This window comes from Mauremys mutica, chromosome 1 (genome assembly GCF_020497125.1).
Source record: "Mauremys mutica isolate MM-2020 ecotype Southern chromosome 1, ASM2049712v1, whole genome shotgun sequence".
In the NCBI taxonomy this organism is placed as follows: Eukaryota; Metazoa; Chordata; order Testudines; family Geoemydidae; genus Mauremys; species Mauremys mutica.
Window position 1 is genome coordinate 77,353,813 of NC_059072.1, and position 24,812 is coordinate 77,378,624.

Below are 24,812 nucleotides of genomic sequence, written 5' to 3' on the forward strand. Positions count from 1 at the left end.
CTGAATTCATTTTAAAACTTCCAAATACAGCTTTTAAAATAATTCCTTTAGACTCCAGTTCAGGAAAGCATTCCTGTTCAGGAAAGGCACTATAAAGCATGTGCTTAAGTTCTTTGCTGAATCAAGGCCTACATCTGTTTCTGTTATGTGTGTTTAAATGTGCTTAAGCCATATAAAGAGGTCATAAATGTAAACTACTCCAGTGTGTTCAGAGTATCGTTCACTAAAAGGTGGTAAATTGGATTTCAACATTAATAAAATGTAATGATTATCACACAATCCATAAAATTATATTTATTCATAAAATTTCTATTCTATAAGCAATAAAAATCCAATTTTAAATCTTAAAATTCATTCCCCCATTTTCTTTTTCTTCCTTTTCAATTGAGATTTAAAAATATTCTGAAGTATTTTCTGTAATGCATTATTCTGGGATTTTGTTTGTGTTTTGTAAACTGATGATGCAGGTTAAATTCAAATATGTCTTAGGCCTTGTCTACACTACAAGACTATTTCGAATCTACTTAAGTCGAATTTGTGTATCCACAGTAAATACACTAATTCGAATTTCTGAGTCCACAGTAACGGGGCTGGCGTCGACTTTGGAAGCGGTGCACTGTGGGAAGCTATCCCACAGTTCCCGCAGTCCCTGCTGCCCATTGGAATGCTGGGTAGAGCCCCCAATGCCTGCTGGGGGAAAAATGTGTCGAGGGTGCTTTTGGGTAACTGTTGTCATTGAACCGTCAATCACGCCCTCCCTCCCTGAAAGCTCCGGCGGGAAATCTGTCCGCGCCCTTCTCTTGTCAGTTACAGCGCGTACGCCACAGCACTGCGAGCATGGAGCCCGCTGCGATCATCGCTGCACTTATGGCCGTTGTCAACTCCTCGCACCTTATCGTCCACCTCTTCCACAGTCAGCTGCTGAGAAATCGGGCGAGGAGGCTCCGGCAGCGCGGTGAGGACAGGAATTCACAGAGTGGCGCAGACCTCTCACAAAGCAGGGTACGCCGCACCGTGGAGATCATGGTGGCAATGGGTCAAGTTCATGGTGTGGAACGGCGATTCTGGGCCCGGGAAACAAGCACGGACTGGTGGGACCGCATAGTGCTGCAGGTCTGGGATGAATCACAGTGGCTGCGAAACTTCAGGATGCGTAAGGGCACTTTCCTTGAACTCTGTGACTTGCTGTCCCCTGCCCTGAAGCGCCAGGACACCCGGATGCGAGCAGCCCTGAGTGTGCAGAAGCGAGTGGCCATAGCCCTCTGGAAACATGCAACGCCAGATAGCTACCGGTCAGTAGCGAACCACTTTGGCGTGGGCAAATCTACCGTGGGGGTTGCTGTGATTGAAGTAGCCCACGCAATCGTTGAGCAACTTCTCTCAAAGGTAGTGACTCTCGGAAACGTCCAGGACATCATAGATGGCTTCGGCGCGATGGGATTCCCAAACTGCGGTGGGCCTATAGATGGGACTCACATCCCTATCCTGGCACCAGCCCACCAGGCCAGCGAGTACATTAACCGAAAGGGCTACTTTTCAATGGTGCTGCAAGCACTGGTAGACCATAGGGGACGTTTTACCAACATCTTCGTTGGGTGGGCGGGCAAGGTTCATGACGCGCGTGTGTTCAGGAATTCTGGTCTGTTTAAACGCCTCCAGGCAGGTACTTTCTTCCCGGACCACAAAATAACGGTTGGGGATGTGCAGATGCCTACAGTGATCCTCGGGGACCCAGCCTACCCGCTAATGCCCTGGCTCATGAAGCCCTATACAGGTGCCTTGGACAGAGAGGAGGAACTCTTCAACTACCGGCTGAGCAAGTGCAGAATGGTGGTGGAGTGTGCTTTCGGACGTCTCAGGGGGAGATGGCGGAGCTTACTGACTCGCTCGGACATCAGCGAAAAGAATATCCCCGTAGTTATTGCTGCTTGCTGTGTGCTACACAATCTCTGTGAGAGCAAGGGTGAGACCTTTTTGTCCGGATGGGAGGTTGAGGCAAATCGCCTGGCTGCAGTTTACGCTCAGCCAGACACCCGTGCCGAGAGAATATCCCAGCGGGAAGCGCTGTGTATCCGGGAGGCTTTGAAAGCAAGTTTCCTCGGAGAGCAGGGTAACCTATGACTCTCCACTTGCTTTCAAGAGAAACTGACCCTGGGCCTGTGTCTGTATGTGTCGATTTCGATCTGCGGTTACATACCCCGTTCTCCAAGTTTCCCCCCACTTCCAAAGCACGTTTTAAAGCAAATTAATTGTAACACTCATTATTAATAAATCTTTGTTTTACTTTGCATTTCTGTTCAGGTGTTGAAACATGGACGCATACTGTGCTGGGCACGGTGTGCACTGATGTACAGACCGCTTGTTCCATACAGGAATGACATCCTCCTGCTCCTACATAGGTCTCTGGGGTGGGGGACGGTTGCAAGTGGTTGTGCATGAAGGGGAGGATTTGCAGGAAGGGGTGGGTTTGCAGGAAGGGGCGAGTGGTGCCTTCTTTGGATAGGGGTTTGGATGACGGCAGTGGGCTGCGGGTTTGGGCGTAGGAAGGGGTGAGGGGTGTAGGGGAAGGGTGAGTATCTGTCCGTGGATGAGGGCTCTTGTTGGGGCTCAGGGCAGCGGAGAGGCTCGTTGCTACGGTGGAAGTTCATGGTAAGGGCAGCGTGCCTTAACATTAAGGGGGTGGCAGGCGCTAAGACCCTGGACAAGCATACACATCACAGAATGACCCGGGGCAGCATACACCACACAGAGTGACCCTGGTGCCTACTGACTGCAGTGTGTGTGCCCTGCAGTTGATCATGCCCCCAAGTCTGTACCCTGGTAATGTAGGCTATACCGTGCAATTATAAATCCCCTCCCCCCCCATACACAAAAAAATCCTCTGACACGAAAGACGTGACCGAAACAGTGAATAACAGAAACAGCTTTTAATAATCTAATACACAGTGCGGGGATGAAACTTGGATTTGGGACTGGGTGAGCCTGTAAGGGAAGCACTTCTACAAATTTATAGCGTGAGAGGTGTGTGGTACATTAGCGCTATGCAGTGGTGCAGTGACAGTTCTCACGGCCCCTACCGCCCCTCCGTCTTGTACTTTTGGGTGAGGGGGGGGCAGGACTTCTTGGCGGGGGAGGGCGGTTGCAGATACACTGCAGGGGGGCTCTGTCCTCCTGCCTGCGGTCCTGCAGAACATCAACAAGGCGCCGGAGCGTGTCCGTTTGCTCCCTCATTAGTCCAAGCAGCGTTTGAGTCGCCTGCTGGTCTTCCTGCTGCCACCTATCCTCCCGTTCGATGTGTGTGCGATGCTGTTGACATAGGGTCTCCCTCCACTGTCTCTGCTCTGCCGCCTCGGCTCTGGAGCAGGCCATCAGTTCCGCGAACATCTCGTCCCTAGTCTTTTTCTTTCGCCGCCTAATCTGCGCCAGCCTCTGCGAGGGGGATGCCGGGGCAGTCCGGGAAAGAGCCGAAGCTGTGTGATGGGAAAAGTAAGTGATTTCCTTGAACAGATACATGTTTGCGAACAGTGAACACAGTCTAGTCAGTTTCTCTGAACAAGACCATACAGGGCAACAAGTCTCACGAGATCTCAGGACAAGTTCGAGATTTCGGAATACGCTCTCATTGGCTGCGGCATTGCACAGGAGAGCGGACAAGTGGGGAGAGACAGTTGAATCCGTCTAGCAGACAGTCCTGGTAAGCCTTACAGTACATTCTGCTTATCAGTTAATGGATAGCTGTGCCCTCCCGCTAAAGGCAATCTGGAAATCATATACTCTGACCCTTTTCCAGCCACTCCCGCCAGTGCACGGGAAAGATCAATGTATGCTTTTCCTATGTGGCCTACAACACGTGGCTGTTAAGGGAGGGTCATTGTTATGCAAAGTAAAAGTCAACCATTCACAACAGTAACAATACACTAATTGCCCTAATTAGATGCAGCATTTCATGAACGAGATCACCCTGAGGCGGGTCCCTCGGAGTCACAAAGAGCGGATGCTAAGGGAAGCCCTGCAGAGACCAGGACCATATGCGGCCATGCTTGTGGAGGTGATGATTCCCATGTACATAAGGATGTCCTGGCACGGAAGAGTGTGCTTCCACGGAGCACCCAACAAGGCACCTCTCCCCAGGAACCTCCTGCGGAGGCTTTTCGAGGACCTCTATGAGACCTTTGTTGAATTGTCCCTGGAGGATTATTGTTCAATCCCTATATGTGTGGACCTACTTTTCATATAGTTTTTCATTGAAAATTTTATATATAGTATTTCTATTTTTTTATACCTGTTTTATAAAAAATAAATGTTTACATGTTTATAGCACTTACCGCCTGATCCTTCCCCTGATTCAGAGTCCGGGTTAACGGCCGGGGAGGGTTGGTAGGGGATCTCTGTGAGGGTGATGAAGAGATCCTGGCTGTCAGGGAAAGCGGTATTGTGTTCGCTGTCGCCTGCGCCGTCCTCCACAGACCCTTCCTCATCTTCCCCATTGGCGAACATCGAGGAGGAACTGTCCAGGTTCACTATGCCATCCACTGAGTCCACGGTCACTGGTGGGGCAGTGGTTGCAGACCCACCTAGAATGGCATGCAGTGCCTCGTAGAAGCGGCATGTCTGGGGCTGGGCTCCGGAGCGTCCGTTTGCCGCCCTGACTTTTTGGTAGCCTTGTCTCAGGTCCTTGATTTTCACGCGGCACTGCATTGCCTCCCGGCTGTATCCTTTCTCTATCATTGCTTTGGAGACCTTCTCGAAGGTCTTTGCATTCCGCTTGTTGGAGCGCAGCTCCGACAGCACAGACTCCTCGCCCCACACACCGATCAGATCCAGGACTTCCCGGTCTGTCCATGCTGGGGACCTCTTTCTATTCTTGGATTGGCCGGAATCCTCTGCTGGAGAGCTCTGCATCGTTGCAGGTGCTGCGGAGCTCGCCCCGATGTCCAGCCAGGACGTCAGATTCAAAGTGCCCAGACAGGAAAAGGAATTCAAATTTTCCCAGGTCATTTCCTGTGTGGCTGGTCAGAGAATCCAAGCTCGGACTGCTGTCCAGAGCGTCAACAGAGTGGTGCACTGTGGGATAGCTCCCGGAGCTACTAAGTTCGATTTGCATCCACACCTAGCCTAATTCGAGCTAGCCATGTCGAATTTAGCGTTACCTGTCGGGGTGGAGTACCGAATTCGAACTAAAGAGCCCTCTAGTTCGAATTAAATGGCTTCCTGGTGTGGACGGTTGAGCGGTTAGTTCGAATTAACGCTGCTAAATTCGATTTAAAGTCCTAGTGTAGACCAGGCCTTAGAGGAAAAGTTTCAGCATCCAGATAATGGTTTTGAGCAGTTTAATAGTGCCTGTGTTCTGTAACTGTACTTAAATCAAATGTGATGTAAAAACTTAGTGCCACTCTAGCAAATATCCTTGATGATGCAATTGCATGTGGGGAAAAAATTACTAACATTTGTTAATGCAAACCACAAGGTAATATTTAGCATGACTTAACACCAAATTTTCAGCATGATACTTTCACTATTTCTGTTTGAAGATACTCAGTGTGATATTTAATATTTATTGGAATCCTTATTTATGTGTGTGTGTGTCCGTATCTGTCTGGTGGCACAACGAAAAACAAAGGATCACAAAAATGATTTTAACAATAGTATGCTACGTAGTTTTCTGCCTTTAATTTCATCAGGCAATGAATAAAGGAAGGTATTTCACTATAGAACATGCGTAGGTGTAAATAATATGTGTAGGTATTTGTAAAAGATGTCAGTATATTTGTGTTGACTTTTTATAGATATTCTTTGTCCTTATTCAAAACATGCTAGATTACTGAAGTGCCCCTCCCAAAAAAAAAATCCTTGAAAGCTATTCTGATCATTTATAAAAATGGCAATATAGAGAACATAAGAATGGCCATACTGGGTCAGACCAAAGGTCTTGAGTGGCAACAGCTAATTTAGACCCCATCATTTTATATGTATAGTTGAGTTTATGTTTTCCAATGTGCATTATTTTGCATTTATCAACGTTGAATTTCACCTGCCATTTTGTTGCCAGTTTTGTGAGATCCCTTTGTAATTCTTCGTAGTCTGCTTTGGACTTACAAAACCACTCAAGATACTTATCTGCAAATTTTGCCACCTCATTGTTTACCCCTTTTTTTCCAGTTCATTTGTGAATATTTTTAATAGTACTTGTCCCAGTACAGACCCTGGGGGGACACCACTATTTACCTCTCTCCATTCTGAAAACTGACCCTTTATTCCTACCCTTTGCTTTCTATCTTTTAACCAGTTACTGATCCATGAGTGGACCTTCCTTCTTATCCCATGACAGCTTACTTTGCTTATGAGCCTTTGGTGAGGGACCTTGTCAAAGACTTTCTGAAAATCTAAGTACACTACATCCACTGGATCCCCCTTGTCCATATGCTTGTTGACCCCCTCAAAAAATTCCAGTAGATTTGCTGAGGAATTATTTCCCTTTACAAAAACCATGTATGTGAAGTGATTAAATTGTCACTCAAAACTAAGGTTATTGAAAATAAATAGTTTATTGATTTTTTTCCTCATCCAGACTGTTAATGCGACAATTTTTTAAAGATGTGTTCTCCATTTGGACTCTCACTGCCACTTGTGTACTACTTACACTCTCACTTATGTATGAAGAAAATACAGGCACAGATCCTCAACTGGCATAAAGTGGCATAATTCCATTGAAATCCATGGGGGTATTCTGAACTACTCCCAACTCAGAATATGGCTCATAATTTACCAGGCCATACCCCCATTTTCACATGCAAATCATGCACAAATGATACATGAATTAAATATGTATTGAGGATGAGAGCTTATCCCTATTTTTGTTCCTTTCCACTGGGAAAAAGGGCTGGAGCTACATAAAGAGACACTAAAAGCCTCAAATTCACCCAGGCACAGGAATTCAGAAGGCAGCCACAGGCCCCCCATGAAGGACCCCTTCAAAGCCCTGGAGAGTAGGGTTGGAAGTGGTACATGGGAGTGTCATGTGGGGGCAGACCATATCCAGTAGCACCATCATCCATTACTTATCCTCTCAGGACTGTCTGAATTATGCCAGGTGTCTTTCCAGTCACTGGATTAACCGAAAATCAGGTGGGCAGCAATGTGGGTTAAAGACTCTCTCCTGACTCTGTGCTGTATATCAGAAGGTATGTCAACACAGGGATTAAAGACCTACGGCACTGCTGTGGCTGGCCAGTGGGAACCGCGATCAGCCGAACCTGTAGACGTGGCAGGTAAACAAACTGGCCCGGCCTTCCAGGGGCTTTCCCTGAACAAGTGGTGGACCGCCTTTGAGAACCACTGGTCTAGACGTTTGGGCTTGGGCTGGAGCCTGAGCTCTGGGGCCCAGCTTGGGCTCCACTCTGAGCCCAGCCATCTACACAGTGATTTTTAAGCCCCCGAGACCTGCAAACCTGAGTCAGCTGACCTGGGTTTTGTACCCCTGTGTAGACGTAGCCTGAGAGGCTCACAGCATCTTATTTTTGAATGTTGTAATTTGTGTGCACAAATGATAGCGTGAAAAAGCTGAGTAAAAAAATATCAAGTGGTGGTGGTGGTTGTTATTTTTATTGAGGTGATGTCTAAAATGTACGGGGCATTTTCCAAATACAGAAGATGACAGTCTTCTCCCCAAAGGGTGCACAAAGCTGAGGTCCACTTGAAATATGGTTCAGTAATTATTTTATTATATTCTCTCCAATTTATTTACTTGGAGAATACAAAGTTCCACCTGAAAAATTTCTGATTGCTGTTTTCTTGATATGGCTTTAATAAGTATCAGGATTGTTTAGTATTTCTGTTTAGTACATGATCTGTTTGGATCCCGGTTAAAGATTGCTTTCATAAACTAGGTTGCCTTTCTGTGGCTTTTGTGAGCAGTAGCTATGATTGGTTTTAGAAAGGGGCTAAAACAATAATTACCTCCAATCTGAAATGATTTTTCCAATGATGATATATATGGATGCACATTATGTAATTGTTCATAAACGTATATACACATAGCTAGACATTAGCAATATATAGTAAGCAGTTTTATCCACAAAATAGCTGTGCAATCCCACAGCAAGAACGGAAAAGATCTTGAGGTATTCCTGCATTCCTGGCAATGCTGTGTGATTGTCACAGCTTGTGCCACATAATTACAAAGCTGCCCTGCATAAACCTTGTACAGAGGAAAATGCAATGGATGGTCATAAAAAAGAAATGTAATAATATGGATCTCCAGTACCAGAAACAGTATATATAATGATTGATAGATCATAGATTATCAACATAGATAATGAATTAATTATCAGATTTGTATTCACAGATGAATGTAGAATGTATTTTCAAAATATGTACATTAACTTTCTTGTATTTTGATTGTTGAAATTTGAATATGTTCCTAATAAGTTTATAATATAATTCTGTTAAAGGCTAAAAAATAACATTTAGCAGTTCTTATAATGAAAAAGGAAGGGAAATGCAGGCAAAAGAGAAAATGTTCCCACCAAAAAAGCAGGGCATAGTATCCCTAGGGACTTCTTTGTTCCTCTCCATCCTATTTCTTCTGCAGAGACAGCAAAAATAGGACAGGATTTCTATTCCTCTGCTTATTACTCCTTCCTCACACCAGTGACAGCTTCAGGACCAGATGCAGAGAATATAAGAGCCTTCAAAGCTATTATTTTCCCTCTCTTCTTTATCCCATTCTTTCTGTGCAACTTCTGACTGGAGATGGAAACCTAACATGGAGCAAATTGTTTCATAGCTCACATCCTACCTCATGTCCTCTTTTCTTAAAGCAATTTGTATTTGAATCAAGTGACAGACTAAAAGGGGAATTAATTATTAGGCAAAATAAAACCAATACTGTCTTTCAAGGATGAGGAAAATCTGACTGGCAGCTTGAGAAAATGATAGAGAAATGTCCCAAAGCTGCTACTGCTAAGCAGAACCTCTAAGAAGAGTTAACAGAAGAGATTTCTCCTACTAACATTCAGGAATTTGTAATGGTAGCAGGAGTGTATGATACAGTAAAATAACGTTTCCTCTTCCCTGACCCCTAAGATTACTGCAATTTTTTGTCTGTGGAGAAGATACTATGAAAGGTCAACAAATGCATTGAGCAACTGAAGAGGACAGAAAAGTATCATTACCCTAGAGCAGGGGTGGGCAAAATATGGTCCATCTAACATTTCCACCTGGCCCGCCAGGCTCTTTAGCTGCCCCCTCGTGAACTCCAGGCTATTAAAAGTCCCATGGCGCAGCAGGGTGCTCAATCAGGCTGCCTACCTGCCATGGCCTCACGCCGCTGCCAGAAGCGGCCGGCTGCTGCTGGCATGTGTCTGCGCGCCCCTGGTGGGGGGAAGGCAGCTCCGCATGCTGCCCCCACACCAGCCCTGTCCTCACAGCTCCCATTGGTCAGTTTCCAGCCAGGAGGAGCTGCGGGGGCAGTGCTTGCTGGCGTGGGTAGCGCATGGAGACCCGCTGCTCCCCTCCCCCGCAATGGACAGAGAGAGATGTGCCACGGTGCCAGCAGCCAGCCTTTTCCGGAGCAATATGGGGCCATGTGATATGGCAATATGGCATGCAGGCAGCCTGCTTGAGCGCCCCACTACACTACCGGCTGGAAGGTGCCTTTGGTAAGCGCCTCCCGGCCAGAGCCTACACCTCACATCCCTTCCCGCACCTCAACCCCCTGCACAAGGTCAGAACCACCTCCTTCACCAAAACTCCCTCCCAGACCCTGCACCCATTTCTGCACCCCAATCTCCTGCCTCAGCCCGGAGCCCCGTCCTGCACCAAACTCCCTCCCAGAGCCCACACCCCCTCCATTAATATAGTAGAAATGTGCGGCGCATGATAACTTAGCAAAGTTGTGGAGTAGCCCTGCTTCAAAAATTATTGCCCACCCCTGCCTTAGAGGATGAGAGGTTTCACTTTGGAGTTTATAACAGCTCCAGCAAGAAATTGTGATAATGGGGAAGGTGTCTGGAAGAGTGATAGAACAAAAGTAAAAGGAACAATTTGTGCATTGTGGGTTGAGGAGCCAAAGGCTTGATCCCACAGTCTTCTCTAACATGGGGTTCTCTGAAGTTTTAAATCTGGAATGGAAATGTAACTACATGAAAATTGACTCCACTCACTGCTCATTAATTCCTCATCTCCTGTAGCTCCAAGAACAGGAGCTGTTATAATATGACTCCACAACTTCACAGATAAGGAGAAAATCCTAAAGCACTAAGAGACAGAGGAGGGAAATGTATTTTAATGTTTCTCCCCAGTTACATCTTTAAGTAAATCCTCTTTTATCTGGCAGTGCTAAAGGTCACAAAGGCAATGTGGTGCAGACAGTCTACAAATCCCGCAAAACAGCAGCTTTCATTTAACAGAAGGAGATTGAGGTGTGAGGATATGAAAAAGCCTGATACTCATAAAATAAAACCAATCACTCTGAAGTCTCAGAGGATGAGTGAATGCCAGGTTTATTCCATTTCATGCAAGTTCTCTTGCTCTCACTCTGTTAACGTGGAGGTGGATTCATTTTCTCTCTCTTTTCTAAATCGTTTTATTCCGCTTCTGAAATTTCCTTTTACAGATCATTGATACCTGTCAGAATTTAGTTGCAGTTTGAATGGAGATTACAATGGGCATTTTTTTACGATGATACCTTTTACCTGTCCAGCTCAAGTCAGGAATTTAATACTTACAGGTTGCTCTCTTGTCAATGACTATTGTCTCTTTTATGTCTCTCTGACATAAGATACTATTACTTTTCTCATAATGGTGTCTAGCCTGAGCAGGTTAGGTTTTATTTCTTTGGTACTTGTCATATCAGAAGTCTCCTAATTTTCCTCTCATCCATAGAATCTGCTTAAAACCCAAAATTTTAATTAACAATAGCATTGTTTTGAAATAGCATTTTAGGCCCTCTTTATATATTGTAAACAAGCTAAAAAGGACACAGCCCTTTTTCATTTCCTTTGCAGGTTGCCTTTAAAACCTCCATCTTACACAATAATTTTTTTTTCCAAGGACAAGATGGTGCTCCCAACACAGCCTGACTTCCTTCCAAAGTTGGTGATAGTGTCCCACCTTCATTAGTCAATATCCCTTTTCATATCATTCCTTTACTCACATCTGGTGCAGTGAAGCCCTTCTTCACCAGATCAATGTGAAAACAGCCCCTGAGCTTTTATCTGGAGCAGACTTCATTTCTTAGAAAGTCATCACAAAGGCTGTAAGCAATCTTAGTTCTTGTGCTGTTTTGAATGCAAAGACTATTGAAGTCTATCTAGCATCACCATAGTTGCTAGACTCCACAGAGGAAGGAGGGAGGATGTGGAGCAGTGGTTTACCTGATTTGGGTGTGATAGCACCAAGGATGGTACAGGGGCCCCTCTCTCTCTCTCTCTCTCTCTCTGCACTAAGGCACAATAAGTTGAAGTTCCTGCTGAGGATCCCTACAAGCTGACACATAATGTCACAATTGAGCCCAAAATGTGTACACACATATGTGTGTGACCACGTGTGTTTTTATATAGTAATGTAGAATAAAATTGCTACTGTTCAAGATGTATGTTGACTGTGTTTATTGTCACACACTTCCTATTGCAGCTTTTTTTCTTTGACATATCTGGTGCAGTTTAGTCTCCCACAATGGAAATTTATCAAAATGGGTATCTTCAGAGAAGAAATAATTACTTTCCTATCATTGTTTTCATTGAGGAGATGCATTTTGACAGATTACTACTCCCCACCAGAATGGGGACTCTGAAATTTGAATAGATGTATATTGTTCATCTGCTTTTGTTTTAGAAATATCACTCCCTACTAGAAAGAGAACTGACCATAAAAGCACAGTGGACTGCTAGGTTCCTAAGCAAGGGCGTTGCAGGATATCCCCTGCTTGGATTAATATCTCAGATCTTCTAGATAAGGGAATTCTCATTAAGTACATCTAGGTTCAAGCTCCTAAGAGTGTCATCTATGGAGTATGGTATCTTCCAGGTCACTGTTTCTATCCCATGCTTTATGAGCCCCCAAGATCAAGAACCCAGTGTTAAAATGAGAGAACATTTCAATTTTATGTTATTGTATTTAGGTTCATATATCATGTCCATCACCAACATGTACCACCATTGCATGCCAGATTATAATTAATATAATACTTAGAGTATAATTTAAATGCTCTTTGATGGCCATGGTTAAGTAGCAAACCACTAAAAGATGAAATTACTTACTGCATGCTTGATTGATAGAATTGATACTTGCCCTGGATAAAACGTAAATATTGCAGAAAATAATTTGATATGACATTTCTGGCATTCAGCTATGACTTAAATTATAGACCGGTCAGTAAATGATCTTAAGCTGTTTAAGGTTTCATCAGCTGTCTACAAGATTGATTTTCTTCAAAATTACTGTACTGAAAAGTTTTCTTTTGTTGTGTACTGACTCAGATCGCAAACCACAATTTTAAGATCGGCTCTTATTTACAAAAATCCTTTGACATAGTGCATTCGTTCAGCCAAGGCCAATAAAGGACTGTGGTATCATTTTGAAGAAGGTTGTTTCACAGAGTCTGTTTATTTATTTGAGGTAACATGAGCTGCATTCAGAAAATGTCATATTTTGTTTCATGATTGTGTACATTCTCTCCCACTGCTCCCAGGCAAGCCCTGTAAGCAGAGAAGACACAGATTTAGACCTTATTTCCATGATCAGTGGAAGTGCTTTGACTCAGAACAGAGAAAAAAATAATCAGCCACACAGACACTCAGCAGGATCTTCAAGTAAGTTGTGGTTTCTTTCAATATTCACTTTAAAATAAGTTGATGGAATTGCCTGTCTAACTGCATTCTCATATAGACAGGGGATAGGATGCCAGCCATTGGAATGTCTAGTAACATGTATATTTGATTCTTTCTTACCTGAAACTTTCCATTTATGTTCTCTCTCTCTCATACCTTCTAAATCACTTCAAAAAATTAACATCATTAGATTTTTGTTTAACTCTTTAATTATGAAAGAAAAAATTTGTACTTCTAAAGAATTGATTTCTTGTCTTTCCTCTATAAAAGTTCATTAAAAATATTTAGGGAAAGTAGATTTATATAACCACGGAATGCCAGTACATACATCCCAATCAAGGCACATATTGCCATGAATTCAGTTATTAAATTGGGATGGAAGTAGTGATGACTGCTGGACTCTAATAGCAGATGGTATTTTCAAAGATCTGGGGAAATTTTATCACCGTTTAAATTTCATAGAAATAAACAAGAGAATCAACACTGAAAATAAATGTTCTAATAATTATTAAAAATCAAGAAATTCTTAATTTTTTAAGCTTCAAGTTTTGCTTTGCATAGTAAAACTAATTGAGGAAAATTGGGAAATCTGTTGTATAAATATATTATATTCCATATGCAATATATACTTTTGATGTAGATTTTGGAAAATGGGACTTTCAAGCATAAATGAAATTTGGGAGAGTGGGGGGAAAGACCACATAGGAAGTGTAAGAGGTATTAAAGACCTAGGCAGATTTGTGTAGTTCAGTAGTACTGTATAACTAGTGAAGCTCATTGAGATTGTTCATATAATTGTAAAATAGGTTATTTCAACAAAAAGTAAATCTAATCACTGGTTTCAGATATTTTGATCAAACCATTACTATTGACATTAATGTTGACTGTTCATTTTAAACGAAACTTGAGCCAAAGTCCAATAAACTGATGTCCTAAAAGAAAAAAGTAGACGTAAAAGCATAAGGAATACTTTTTTAATCTATATTTTGCTACTGTAATTTAAAAACGTTTAAAATAAAGGCTGAAATAACGATACAGCTGGAATACAGTCAGTCAGAAAATCCAGTAACAGCAAAAAAAGAAAACATTGTATCTAATCCTACACTAAGTAAAATCAACGGCAAAAGTCCCACTGAGCTGAAAGGAAGTAGCGTTGAGCCCACTGTGCTCATAAGTGTACAGTGATACAAAGTCCTTTAATGAACACTTAAATGAATTGTTCATAAACAAATACATGTATAATGAATGCATCTTATCTATAATTCAATTTAAAAAAACCTTCATAAATGCAACATATCTTGAACAATATATATATAGAAATCTCAAATCACATATAATGATGAAAAGTGGGTGTCTGTTTTATTAAATAACAACATATAACAATTGTGTCCTAGGTTGTAATCCTAGCCCTATGTGACCATCCTGGTAAACATGGGGGCGTGTGTCACCTTCATCCCCTGGGTAGCCATGTAGCTTTTTTCCAAATTGGGAATTGGGCGCAAAGGGGAGGACGGACACCACCACCACTACCACGCAAACAAGTGCACAGGAAGGAACAAAATGTTGGCAGAGCCGTATTGTGTTTAGATGCGTGTGAGACGAGGTGGAGTATGCTGAGAGTGGCAGTAGGCCCCTCCCCCTCCACCCTCCCTTGCACAACCCAGAAACTCAGGGAGAATTGTAATTCAGAGTAGTGCCCTTGTATTTGTGTCTTTGTTACAGATTTCAGAAGACGATTCATATTAAAGGCATACAAAACCAAGACTATACGTACATGTGTGTGTGTGTGTGTGTGTGTGTGATGTTAATTCCAGTATAGACAAAAATACGAGTTAGAGTCTCTCTGCTTGTCCCCCATTTGCCATCCTTCATTCACAACCCTCCATTGGCTCAAGTGAGTACCATGTCCCATGGTCACATTTATTGTAGCTGAATACTATATTTAAGAGAGAGAAATGTGTGGGGTCTTTGACTCAGAAAGGCAAAAATCTGTCTCTCTCAACTTGTCTTTCCTACCTTTCTCTATGCCCCTCCCCCCTCACCTACTCCTGCTACACACCACAGCCCCTCACATCTTGCCATCATGCTTCAGTGAGCCATCTTTCTCTTCCTTTTATTTTCTCTTTCTCTCTTATATCCCCTCTTTCTTTCTTTCTTTCCCACATCATGTTTTCATATTTCCCTTTCCTTCTCTTGGAAGGGGTGGGGTGGGGCAGGTAGCTGGTGCTCCCATTATGCGTCTGCAGTGCAGCACAAAGAAAAGGAGCTCTGACCAGGATCAATGAGAACTATGAGGAGCAGCCTCTTCAGCATGTAGAGCAACCCAAGCAGCTCTGTATCCTCAAGACAGAGATGCAGTTAAATGAGATCTAGAACTCAGAACTAAAATCTGAGACAGTGATAGTCAAAATGAGACTGTTAGCAAAGTTCCCACTGCAGAAGGAAACTCAAGTTCTGAGCTGTTCTCTCCCCCATCCCTCCCTTTCCTGATCAAGGAAACTCAATGACTTATTTCTCTCTTTCTACCCTGTATTCTCCCAGGCAGGGGGTAGATAAGGGAAATGCAGTAGAACAGTATATCTCAACTTTATTAAGGCATCTGATATGGTTCCACATAATATACTCATAAAGAAAATTGTGCTGTGGATTAAATGGAGCCATAGCAAATTGGATATACAACAAGCTAAAACATCAACATAAAGAATAGGAATATAAGAATTGCCATATTGGATCAGACTAATGGTCTTTTTATTTTAGTATCTTGTCTCTGCCACTGGCCAGTACTAACTGCTTCAGAAGAAGGTACAGGAAACTTTGAAGTGGTGAGTTTTTGGATAGCCTGCCCCCAGGAAAAATTTCATCATAACCCCATTAGTTAGAGACTGACTTGTGCTCTGAAACATGAGGGTTTATATCCCTTCGAAAACTCATGGCTGATAATTTTTTTGTTTTTTTAATCATTGCTATTATAACTCTGGGTGTTCTCATTATCCATATAAATGTTCAATCCATTTTGAATTTTGCGAAGGTGTTGACCTCAGTGACATCTTGTGGCAGAGAATTCCAAAAGCAAAATGGAGTATGGTGTTAAAAACAAAATGTTTATGATTATTAAATGTTCAGCCTTTCAATATCATTTCCTATCCCCTTGCAATTGTATAAAGAGGCAGGGTGAATAAGTAGTGTGATAAAGTTCCTCTTCTACCTTGGTGGGTCCTGCGCTTATTGGCAGATTTGCTCACCTCAGTGATCTTCCCCATAGTCTGGATCAACTCCTCCTGTGTCTGATCATCAGGAGTTGGGAGGTTTGGGGGGAACCCAGGCCCGCCCTCTACTCCGGGTTCCAGCCCAGGGCCCTATGGATTGCAGCTGTCTATAGTGCCTGCTGTAACAGCTGCATAACAGCTACAACTCCCTGGGCTACTTCCCCATGGCCTCCTCCAAACACCTTCTTTATCCTCACCACAGGACCTTCCTCCTGGTGTCTGATAACACTTGTACTCCTTAGTCCTCCAGCAGCGCACCCTCTCACTCTCAGCTCCTTGTGCCTCTTGCTCCCAGCTCCTCACACGCACTTCCTCTCCTCTGACTCCTCCCCACCTGACTGGAGTGAGCTCCTTTTTAAACCCAGGTGCCCTGATTAGCCTGCCTTGATTGGCTGCAGGTGATCTAATCAGCCTGTCTGCCTTAATTGGTTCTAGCAGGTTCCTGATTACTCTAGTGCAGCCCCTGCTCTGGTCACTCAGGGAACAGAAAACTACTCATCCAGTGACCAGTATATTTGCCCTCTACCAGACTCCTGTACCCCACTGGTCTGGGTCTGTCACAATAATCAGTATATCTTCTCAATTGTCTTAATTAGTCTGTGTACCTTTAGCAGTGATTATTAGTGGTTTATTGTCAAATAGAGTCATGCAAAGGTCAGGTATGAGTCCAATACTAATTAATATTTAATTAATGTCAGGAACTTTGTAGTAAATAGGACAGTAAGCAAGCTTGTAGATCATTTTTATGTAAGGCTATTAACATTCTAGATGCTTAGGTAATGCAAAATTGTGGATTGGATTTTTTAGAGAGAATTAGAATATAGTACAGCTTTGACAAATTGGAAGGATAGACTAAAATACTTACACCAATGCCCAGTTTGTGGTCATATAGTGCAAGACCTGATCACAGTGAACTGTTTTCAGTCTCCTCCTCCTTCATTCTGTCACCATGACTCCTCTTGTGGTTTTGACTTCCAATGCTAATTATCCCTAAATCTGCCTCTACTCCAGATCTCTCCCCACTCCAACCAGTCTTGCACTTTTAGTTGTCTCTCTGACATCTCTTCTGCGATGTCCAGCCACCATCTCCATTTTTCCTAATTTGAACATATCCTTTTTTTCTCCTAATCACTGGCCTTCTCATCCTTTATTTCCATTCTCCTCCTTGTTTCTGAGGCCTGTAATTTTGTTATCTTTTAGAATGGGATTCCCATACATATATGCATGATTTAGAATTGAAAATCAATGGCAAAGTTACCATGGAAACCTTAATTTCGAGTATCCTAGCTTTTGCCTGCTCAACCAGCTGGAGAAGTACAGGAGCATCAATGCTCTGGACCCTCAGAGGAGACAGCATTGGGTACAGCTGCCCTTACTTAATTGATTTACTCTAGCCAGTAGAACTACAGCATGCAAATGAATGAGTGAGGAATGGTGATGAATGATTGAGTTGTCTGATATCACAGTGACACTAAAGAATCACATGAGCCATTGAATTGGCCCTGATTGTAATAAGTGTCAAACAACAATCATTAATGAAGTTGCTTAATTACAAACTTTTTCAAATGTGCCTTATTCCAGTTTTTCTCGTTTTGACGGTATGGAGAGTTTAAAGGATTAGTAACAAGCCATTGGAGAGGCCTGAAAGATTCTGAAACTCAATGTAATTTTATAAAGAAATTTTTAAGGGATCATTTTAATTAATTTTAACTGCTTAACAACTTACTTGAAAATAGCCATAAAATTCACTCTACTCACAAATTAAGTGCTGTAAATTTGGAGAAGATATAGTGTATTAGTCATATAGAATAAGGTCTTTTAACCCCGGCCTTACATTAAATCGAACCCTGCCTTACCTCTGGAATCACAACTACTGCCACCATAATTAGGAGTAAGGTGGATACCTTCTGTAGGCTTATAGCTGGGTGAGGTGTCCACATATATTTTGGCAGACCTGCATACCATCAAACAGAAGACATGATGGGAGAACAGACAGCTGTACAAATTTTACGTGTGAGGTGCCTGGGAAATGTTCTACAATTCTGACATGCTTGAAATCTTGATAAAGGTTGTAATACCTAGTAGAATAGCATGGATACTATTGAAAAGTCTGAAAATTTTAAATATACCTTTAAGGTGGAGAGCACTTCATAGTAATAATTACTTATTTAAATGTATAACATCTCTGTATATTTAGGACTGTATTGTACTCTCAGCTGTAAACAAAATACAGACTTTCCAAATATGTACTTTTTCAACTGTGAGGGATATAATATTGATACTTTTTATTCAATATATAATTAAGAATAAAACAATATCAGCTACTAACAGAAGTTACATAATGTTATTATAGCTATTATTGAGTTTATTAAGTTGTTTTTAAAGCACAATGTGTGAGGAAACACAACAGAATAGAACTTATTTGCACAAAATCTGAGAGAGAGAGAAAACTGATTTTCTGTGTATAGCAAGTGAATTGTATCACTACTACTGTATAGTGTATAGCTACTTGGGAGAAACTGTGGTCTATTGAGAAAAGTATTGGAGTGGGACTCTGTCACTACCTGCTAGGTGAACTTGGGCAAGTCACTTCCCTTCTCTATACCTCAGTCTCTGCATATGTAAAATGGGGATAATAATACCGACCAAATATGTAAAGTGTATTGATAGCTACTTATGAAAACTTGATAGTATTATTTTGTTAACTACCAAGAGTAATGTGTGAGAAAAGGAGCAAGTCAATACTAATTATATATTTCCTGCTCATTTATGAGTTAGCTAAACTGCTTGGAAGTTCTGTGTCAAGACAGGGGAGGTCCTACAAATGGATCCATCCAGGCATATCCAGGCATCACCGAGAACCCCATTTAAAATCAATGAAGCTCTGTAACAGTGCAAATCAATTTGTATGATCAAGGCCTTTCTTGGCAAAAATAAACACATGGCCAGACACGTGAGGCAAGTGATGTACTTACCAGCAAAACAAAGCAAAGTTGGTTGGTCAGACTGTAGGTCTATCAGCTTTGACAGTTTCTTTATTTTCTCTAACTTTTTTCTGGATATATTAAATGACAAAAGTGCAGTATTACTCTCAAGTTATATTATTTAAAATTTGACAGTGCATCATAAAATAAAATGGCACAATGAATTACAGATTCATGGAAACGACATGGGCTTTCTTTTCAAAAATTTTCTTTAGACTTAGGCAGGGGTGCTGGAACAATTTGTATAGTGGAGGTGCTGAGAGCCATGGAACCAAACTGTAAACCCTGTATATGATGGAAAGCACTTCAAGCCAGGCGGTGCAGCAGCAGCCCTGCACCCCTACTTCCAGAACCTATGGCCTCAAGCCTACAAGTGAAGTGATTCAGCATGGGTAGAATCCTATATGTCCTCATGGAGCCCTATTGACTTCAATGTGCAGGTGCAGGGATCCTCCCACATGCAGCCACTTACAAGATAAGCACCTTAGGTTTGATTTTAGTAGCGAATCGCAAGTAATAATGGGACAGAGTGAAAAGCTGGACTTCTGGGTCAAATCTTGATTCCACTGAAGTCAGTGGCAAAACTCCCATTAACTTTGGTGGGACCAGGATTTCACCCATAATTCATTAATACCGTAATAATAAAGCCTAGTTATTGCATCCCTTTAATAAAGTGCTTAATCTGTTTTTAGGATACGTATTTTGTTGGGAAAGCCCTAGAAATAATGCATACATAAATATTGTTTTCACCTCCGAGGCCTATATATATAATGTAACAGATAGAGAGACAGACATAGATCTATAATTACACACACAAACTACATTAAAAGAACATTATTAAGGTTAAAAAGTCAAACACTCAAAAGTTAGGAAAAGCCAGAATTAAGGTGCCTATGCAACCTTAATTTGACTCCCTTGTGCATATTCATTATGAGGGTCTAGTTAAATGATTACATAGTGCATTTTTTTCCAACAAGATCCCTTTGCACAGAATGGATAGTGCTCATTTAATAGGCAGCTATACAATATTTTGTTTTATCCTTATTGTTCAATATGTGGCCCAGGCCTTATTTATTGCACACTATTCAAAGCCTTCTCTGAAGAGAGAATTATTATTTTCTATATGGGCTTTTTTGTGACACTCATTGCTATAGTACAGGGGTGGCCAAACCCATGCGATTCTTTTACAGTTAAAGTGCAGCTTGCAGGGCCCCCGCTATGTCTCCCATTCTCTGCTTACCAGACTTAGGGGAGAGCTCAGGGCTTCAGCCCCCTGGGAGGTGCCTGCCAGAACTCGGGGCTTCAGCCCCACTCTTGCAGAAGCCCCAAGCCTAGGCAGGCATCTCCTGTGGGGCTAAAGCCTCTAGTCCCACCACCCTTCCACAGGGCAGAACCCCAAGCCCTGGAAGGTGTGCCTGGCTCTCAAACTTCTGAAGATTATCGTATGTGGCTCGGAGAGTCAGTAAGTTTGGGCACCCCTCTATAGTATCTGAGTGCTTCCAGACATTACTTAATTTATCTTCACAACACCCCTGTGATAGGGTGGTGGTATCCTCACTTTACAAATGAGGAACTCAGGCAGAGAGACTTGGGTCAAAAGTGTCCACTAATTTTTGGCACACAATTTGAGATACTTACCTCCTGGTTTTTTTCAGAGCATGTAGCATAATATAGCATGATATACATTCAAAGCACAGCTCTCATTGACTTCAGTTGCAGCTGTGAGTGCCCAGCACTTTGCAGTTCAAACCCCAGGGTGTGAAGTCAGGCACCCAGAAAAGGAGGAACACATAACTAATGATCACCTCTGAAAAGTTTGATTTAAGTGACTCGCCTAGCATCACATAGTAACTTGGTGACAGAGTCAGACAGAGAATAGAATTCTCCAGGGCAACATTCAGTGTCTTGACCATGAAACTGCAGTCCCGCCTCATTTACTACACATCTTCCATCGTCTACAACAAATGGACAAGGGGCCAACAGACAAAAGCCTCCTTTACTACACAATGCTTATTTATCTCCACAGCAGGTCCATCATATGCACTGAATGAGGCAGGGGTCTGATTGGAAAAAATAGTATTTGTGCTTGTAATTGAAGACTATATCATAGTCCATGTGTACATGGGGAAATGAATTAAAATTGCAAGGCAAACCTTAATTCTGGTATTTCCTAATTTTGCATGCTTGACTTTACAATATTAATCATGTTGTTTTAATGTAGTTTTTTGTATAGAATTTTTAGGTTTTTAAATAAGCAAACTGAAAAAACAGAAATTCCATCATGGAATATATTGACATCTACTTGGGTGATTATTAGGGCTAGAACCTTTAGATCCACCACACAGACCTCTGCCACTTGAGCTAACTGAGTAAAATAACCTGTCATCATCCTCTGTCTGAATTAGCACCCACTTTGCCAGTGGGTTTTATTGATATTTTCTGATTTCAGGGGAATGGTGAGACACAGGAATCTGGGGCTTCATTTCAGGCTCTGGAGAGGAGTGTGCTCTAATGAGCACAGACTTTTCTTCTTATTTCCCCAAGCTTGACCACTTCTGCTCCTTTGCCTCCAACCTGTCCCAATCCTGTCTCTTCCTCATCTGTGACTCCTTGTCCCAGTCAGGGCCAGCTTTAGGCCTATTCCACCAATTCCCCCGAATTGGGCCCTGTGCCCAGTGAGACTCCCTTCCCTGGCTAGAGGCGCCTTTTTAATTTTTACTCACCTGGTGGCGATCCAGGTCTCCAGTGGCACTTCGGCGGCGAGTCCTTTGCTCGGTCCAGGTCTTCGGCGGCACTTCGGTGGCAGGTCCTTCAGTGCCGCCAAAGACTCGGAGCACTGCCCGGTGAGTACAAGCCCCACGTGGTTTTTTACATGTGGTTTTTTTTTAGTTATACCTGCCGGGGCCCCATCGAAACTGTTCGAATTGGGCCCCGCACTTCCTAAAGCCGGCCCTGGTCCCAGTCCCATTCTCCTCATCTAGCCAGTCTCAGGCTCCACTCCTGAGCTTCTTATCCAAGTCCTAGTCTCCCACCACCAGTCCCATGGTGTCTTTTTCCCACTCTCAATCCCAGTCTCCTTGCCATTTCAGTGCCAGTTCCCTCCTCCCAGCTCCTCATGCCCTCAACTTCCAGTCTCAAACTCCTCCTGTCCTATTATACTGCCTCCCTCCCTCCCACACACACAGTCCAGTTCTTGCTCCCTTTGCATTTGATTCAAGCAGTTTCCTATTCCATGCCTGGACCTGGCCCAACCTGCAGGAGCAGTTGTAGGGAAAGTCCTACTCAGTCCCTGCAACTCCAGACCAGAGACGCTCAGCGTGGGCCTAATCTTCTGGAATGTATCTGCAAAGCTCTAGCAAGTCTGTACTGATCATGTGTGAACTAAGATTTTTGAAAGGCTTATCACGTGGCTAAATTCAAACAGATCATGGGAATGGTAAAAGACACATCCCTGACACAAAGGCTGCCTCCTTGCTAAAATTGAAGCCCCTGCTCCATAGCATGGATGTTGCTAGAACTTCTCATATAAAAGGTCACCAAAATAAAAAGAATCAGCCTGAGGCAGATAGCTGGCATGAAAAATTTATTTCAGCCAAAATAGGTAAAGCTTGGCAAAGCAACTGAAAACATAGTCTTGTAATGGGAAGTGCCAGGCAACCTTAATATCGGTCCTACCTGTGATTTACAAAATGCTGTGTTTTACAGTTATTTGTAGGGAAATTGAGAAACTGGATTATTGGCTTTTTAAAACATTGTTTCATTATATATAAATGCCATAAATAAATAGTTGCAATTTAAGGCCCATATCCTGCAAACACTTAAACATTTGAGTATCTTTATGCGTTTGAGTAGTCCTTCAGAGATCAGTGAGGGTACTCATGTGCATAAACATTTGTAACATGTGGGCTGAAGTGACAAAAAAAATATTTGAAATTAGTTGTCCTGTTTATAAAATTCAAAAATCACGCTCCAATAGTATAAATGCATATGCAGGTCCTTAAAATGAAGTCAAGAAGACCCATGCATAAAGTTTAACACTTGCCTAAATGTTTGCAGGACTGGGATTTAACCAACAAGAATATCATGAAAGATCAGAGGGGTAGCCGTGTTAGTCTGGATCTGTAAAAGCAGCAAAGAGTCCTGTGGCACCTTATAGACTAACAGACGTATTGGAGCATGAGACGAAGTGGGTATTCACCCATGAAAGCTCATGCTCCAATATGTCTGTTAGTCTATAAGGTGCCACAGGACTCTTTGCTGCTTTTATCATGAAAGATGTTATACCCCAAATCCTGTGAGATTTTTTTCCTCATCTTTGATCTTTACACATCCCTTTCTAAATAGTACACTTGTTAAAAGTTTTAAATGTACTGTCTCATTTATATTACAAAATCTGATAAGAAGAGTTGTTTTTAACAGGTCTGGTTTTGGGTCTGAAAAGTGGTTGGGGCTTCTTGATGCTACTACAGAATAAGAGTGAAATAATAATACAGGGAAAACTGATCAAATTGAAAATTAGAGTAAAAGTATTAAAAAGTCATTTTAAACTGGTTCAAAAATGTATGAGACAGTGTAACTAAGAAAGATCACAATATATGTTTATTGAGATACTAAATATGTTATACATTGGGGGTAAAATCCTCACCCTACTCTAAAACTCCCATTAATTTCAAAAGGACCAGAATTTCACCCTCAGAGTTTTCTATTTATTTTCTCCCCTGATTTGTATCTACTTATATAAAAAAAAAAGTTTAAATGATCCAAATAACGTTCAGGGGAAGTGGCGAGTGTAACTTCAATGTGAATATAAGAAACAACATTACAAAACAAATGCTGATAGATTGTAGCATCTAGCTCACCCCTAAACCTGCTGAATCTAACTCATTCGCAGAGCTTAAATTGATGTAAACGCTTTGCTGCTAAGGATTTGTTCTGGTCACTTTCATTAAAATGTTGATTTTTTCTCTCCATGCTTTCTTTTGCAGTATTTGCTGTTAAGTAATACAATATGGTAAGGACTTTGAAATTAATTATATATCCAGACAACATGTTAGGTGTATTGATGAAAATCCTATGACGTCTTAGCATACATCATGAAATTTCTAACATAACTTGTTTAACAAAGGTTTTTTTCTAGATACCAAGAGTTTCATTCAAAGCATTTTACATATTGCATTACTTATCCAAACAGAGCATATGTAAACCTTGACATTTGTTAAAGAACCAAGGATTTAACCAAAAAAGACCAGAACAAATCATTAGCAGAAAACAGATTAAACTTCAGAGAAGTGACTGCTTGAAAATATGAACACACTAACCAAACTCAAGAGATGCTTTCAGCACATATTTAAACAAAAATATTATTTGGTGCGTACAAGCACCTGAAAATATCTTTGAGACTTGGAGCATCACATAGCCAAAAACACACAGTGTTACTATAAACAAATCATTTTCAATAACAGCTTCACAATTTTAGAGGTATGAATAGTATGAGTTAGGTCACTCTTCTTCTTTAAGAATTGTTCACGATTTTATGCCCACCTGGCTAACTGTTATAATTTAACACAGTCAGTGTATAATTATTCTATTTAATAGACTTGTCTGATTCTATTTAAATGTAATACTAATCATACTTATTAATAAGGGTATTCTTGTAGTTGCCAAACAAATGCCAGTACGATCCTGTTGTTTTGCGTTACAGTTTATTTTGTCACTATGTGTATTCATTTCAA

General features: G+C 41.9%; 1 protein-coding gene across 4 annotated transcripts in view; it reads left to right on the top strand.

Moving 5' to 3' along the window:
- LRRIQ1 (leucine rich repeats and IQ motif containing 1) overlaps positions 1–24,812 on the top strand; it is a 165,157-nt gene that overhangs the window by 133,323 nt on the left and 7,022 nt on the right. For all 4 annotated transcript variants that reach the window (XM_044980054.1, XM_044980049.1, XM_044980039.1 and 1 more), the window contains one exon: positions 12,692–12,812. In XM_044980054.1, coding sequence (XP_044835989.1) covers positions 12,692–12,812 — 121 coding nt within the window. The remainder of the gene's footprint in view (positions 1–12,691; positions 12,813–24,812) is intronic.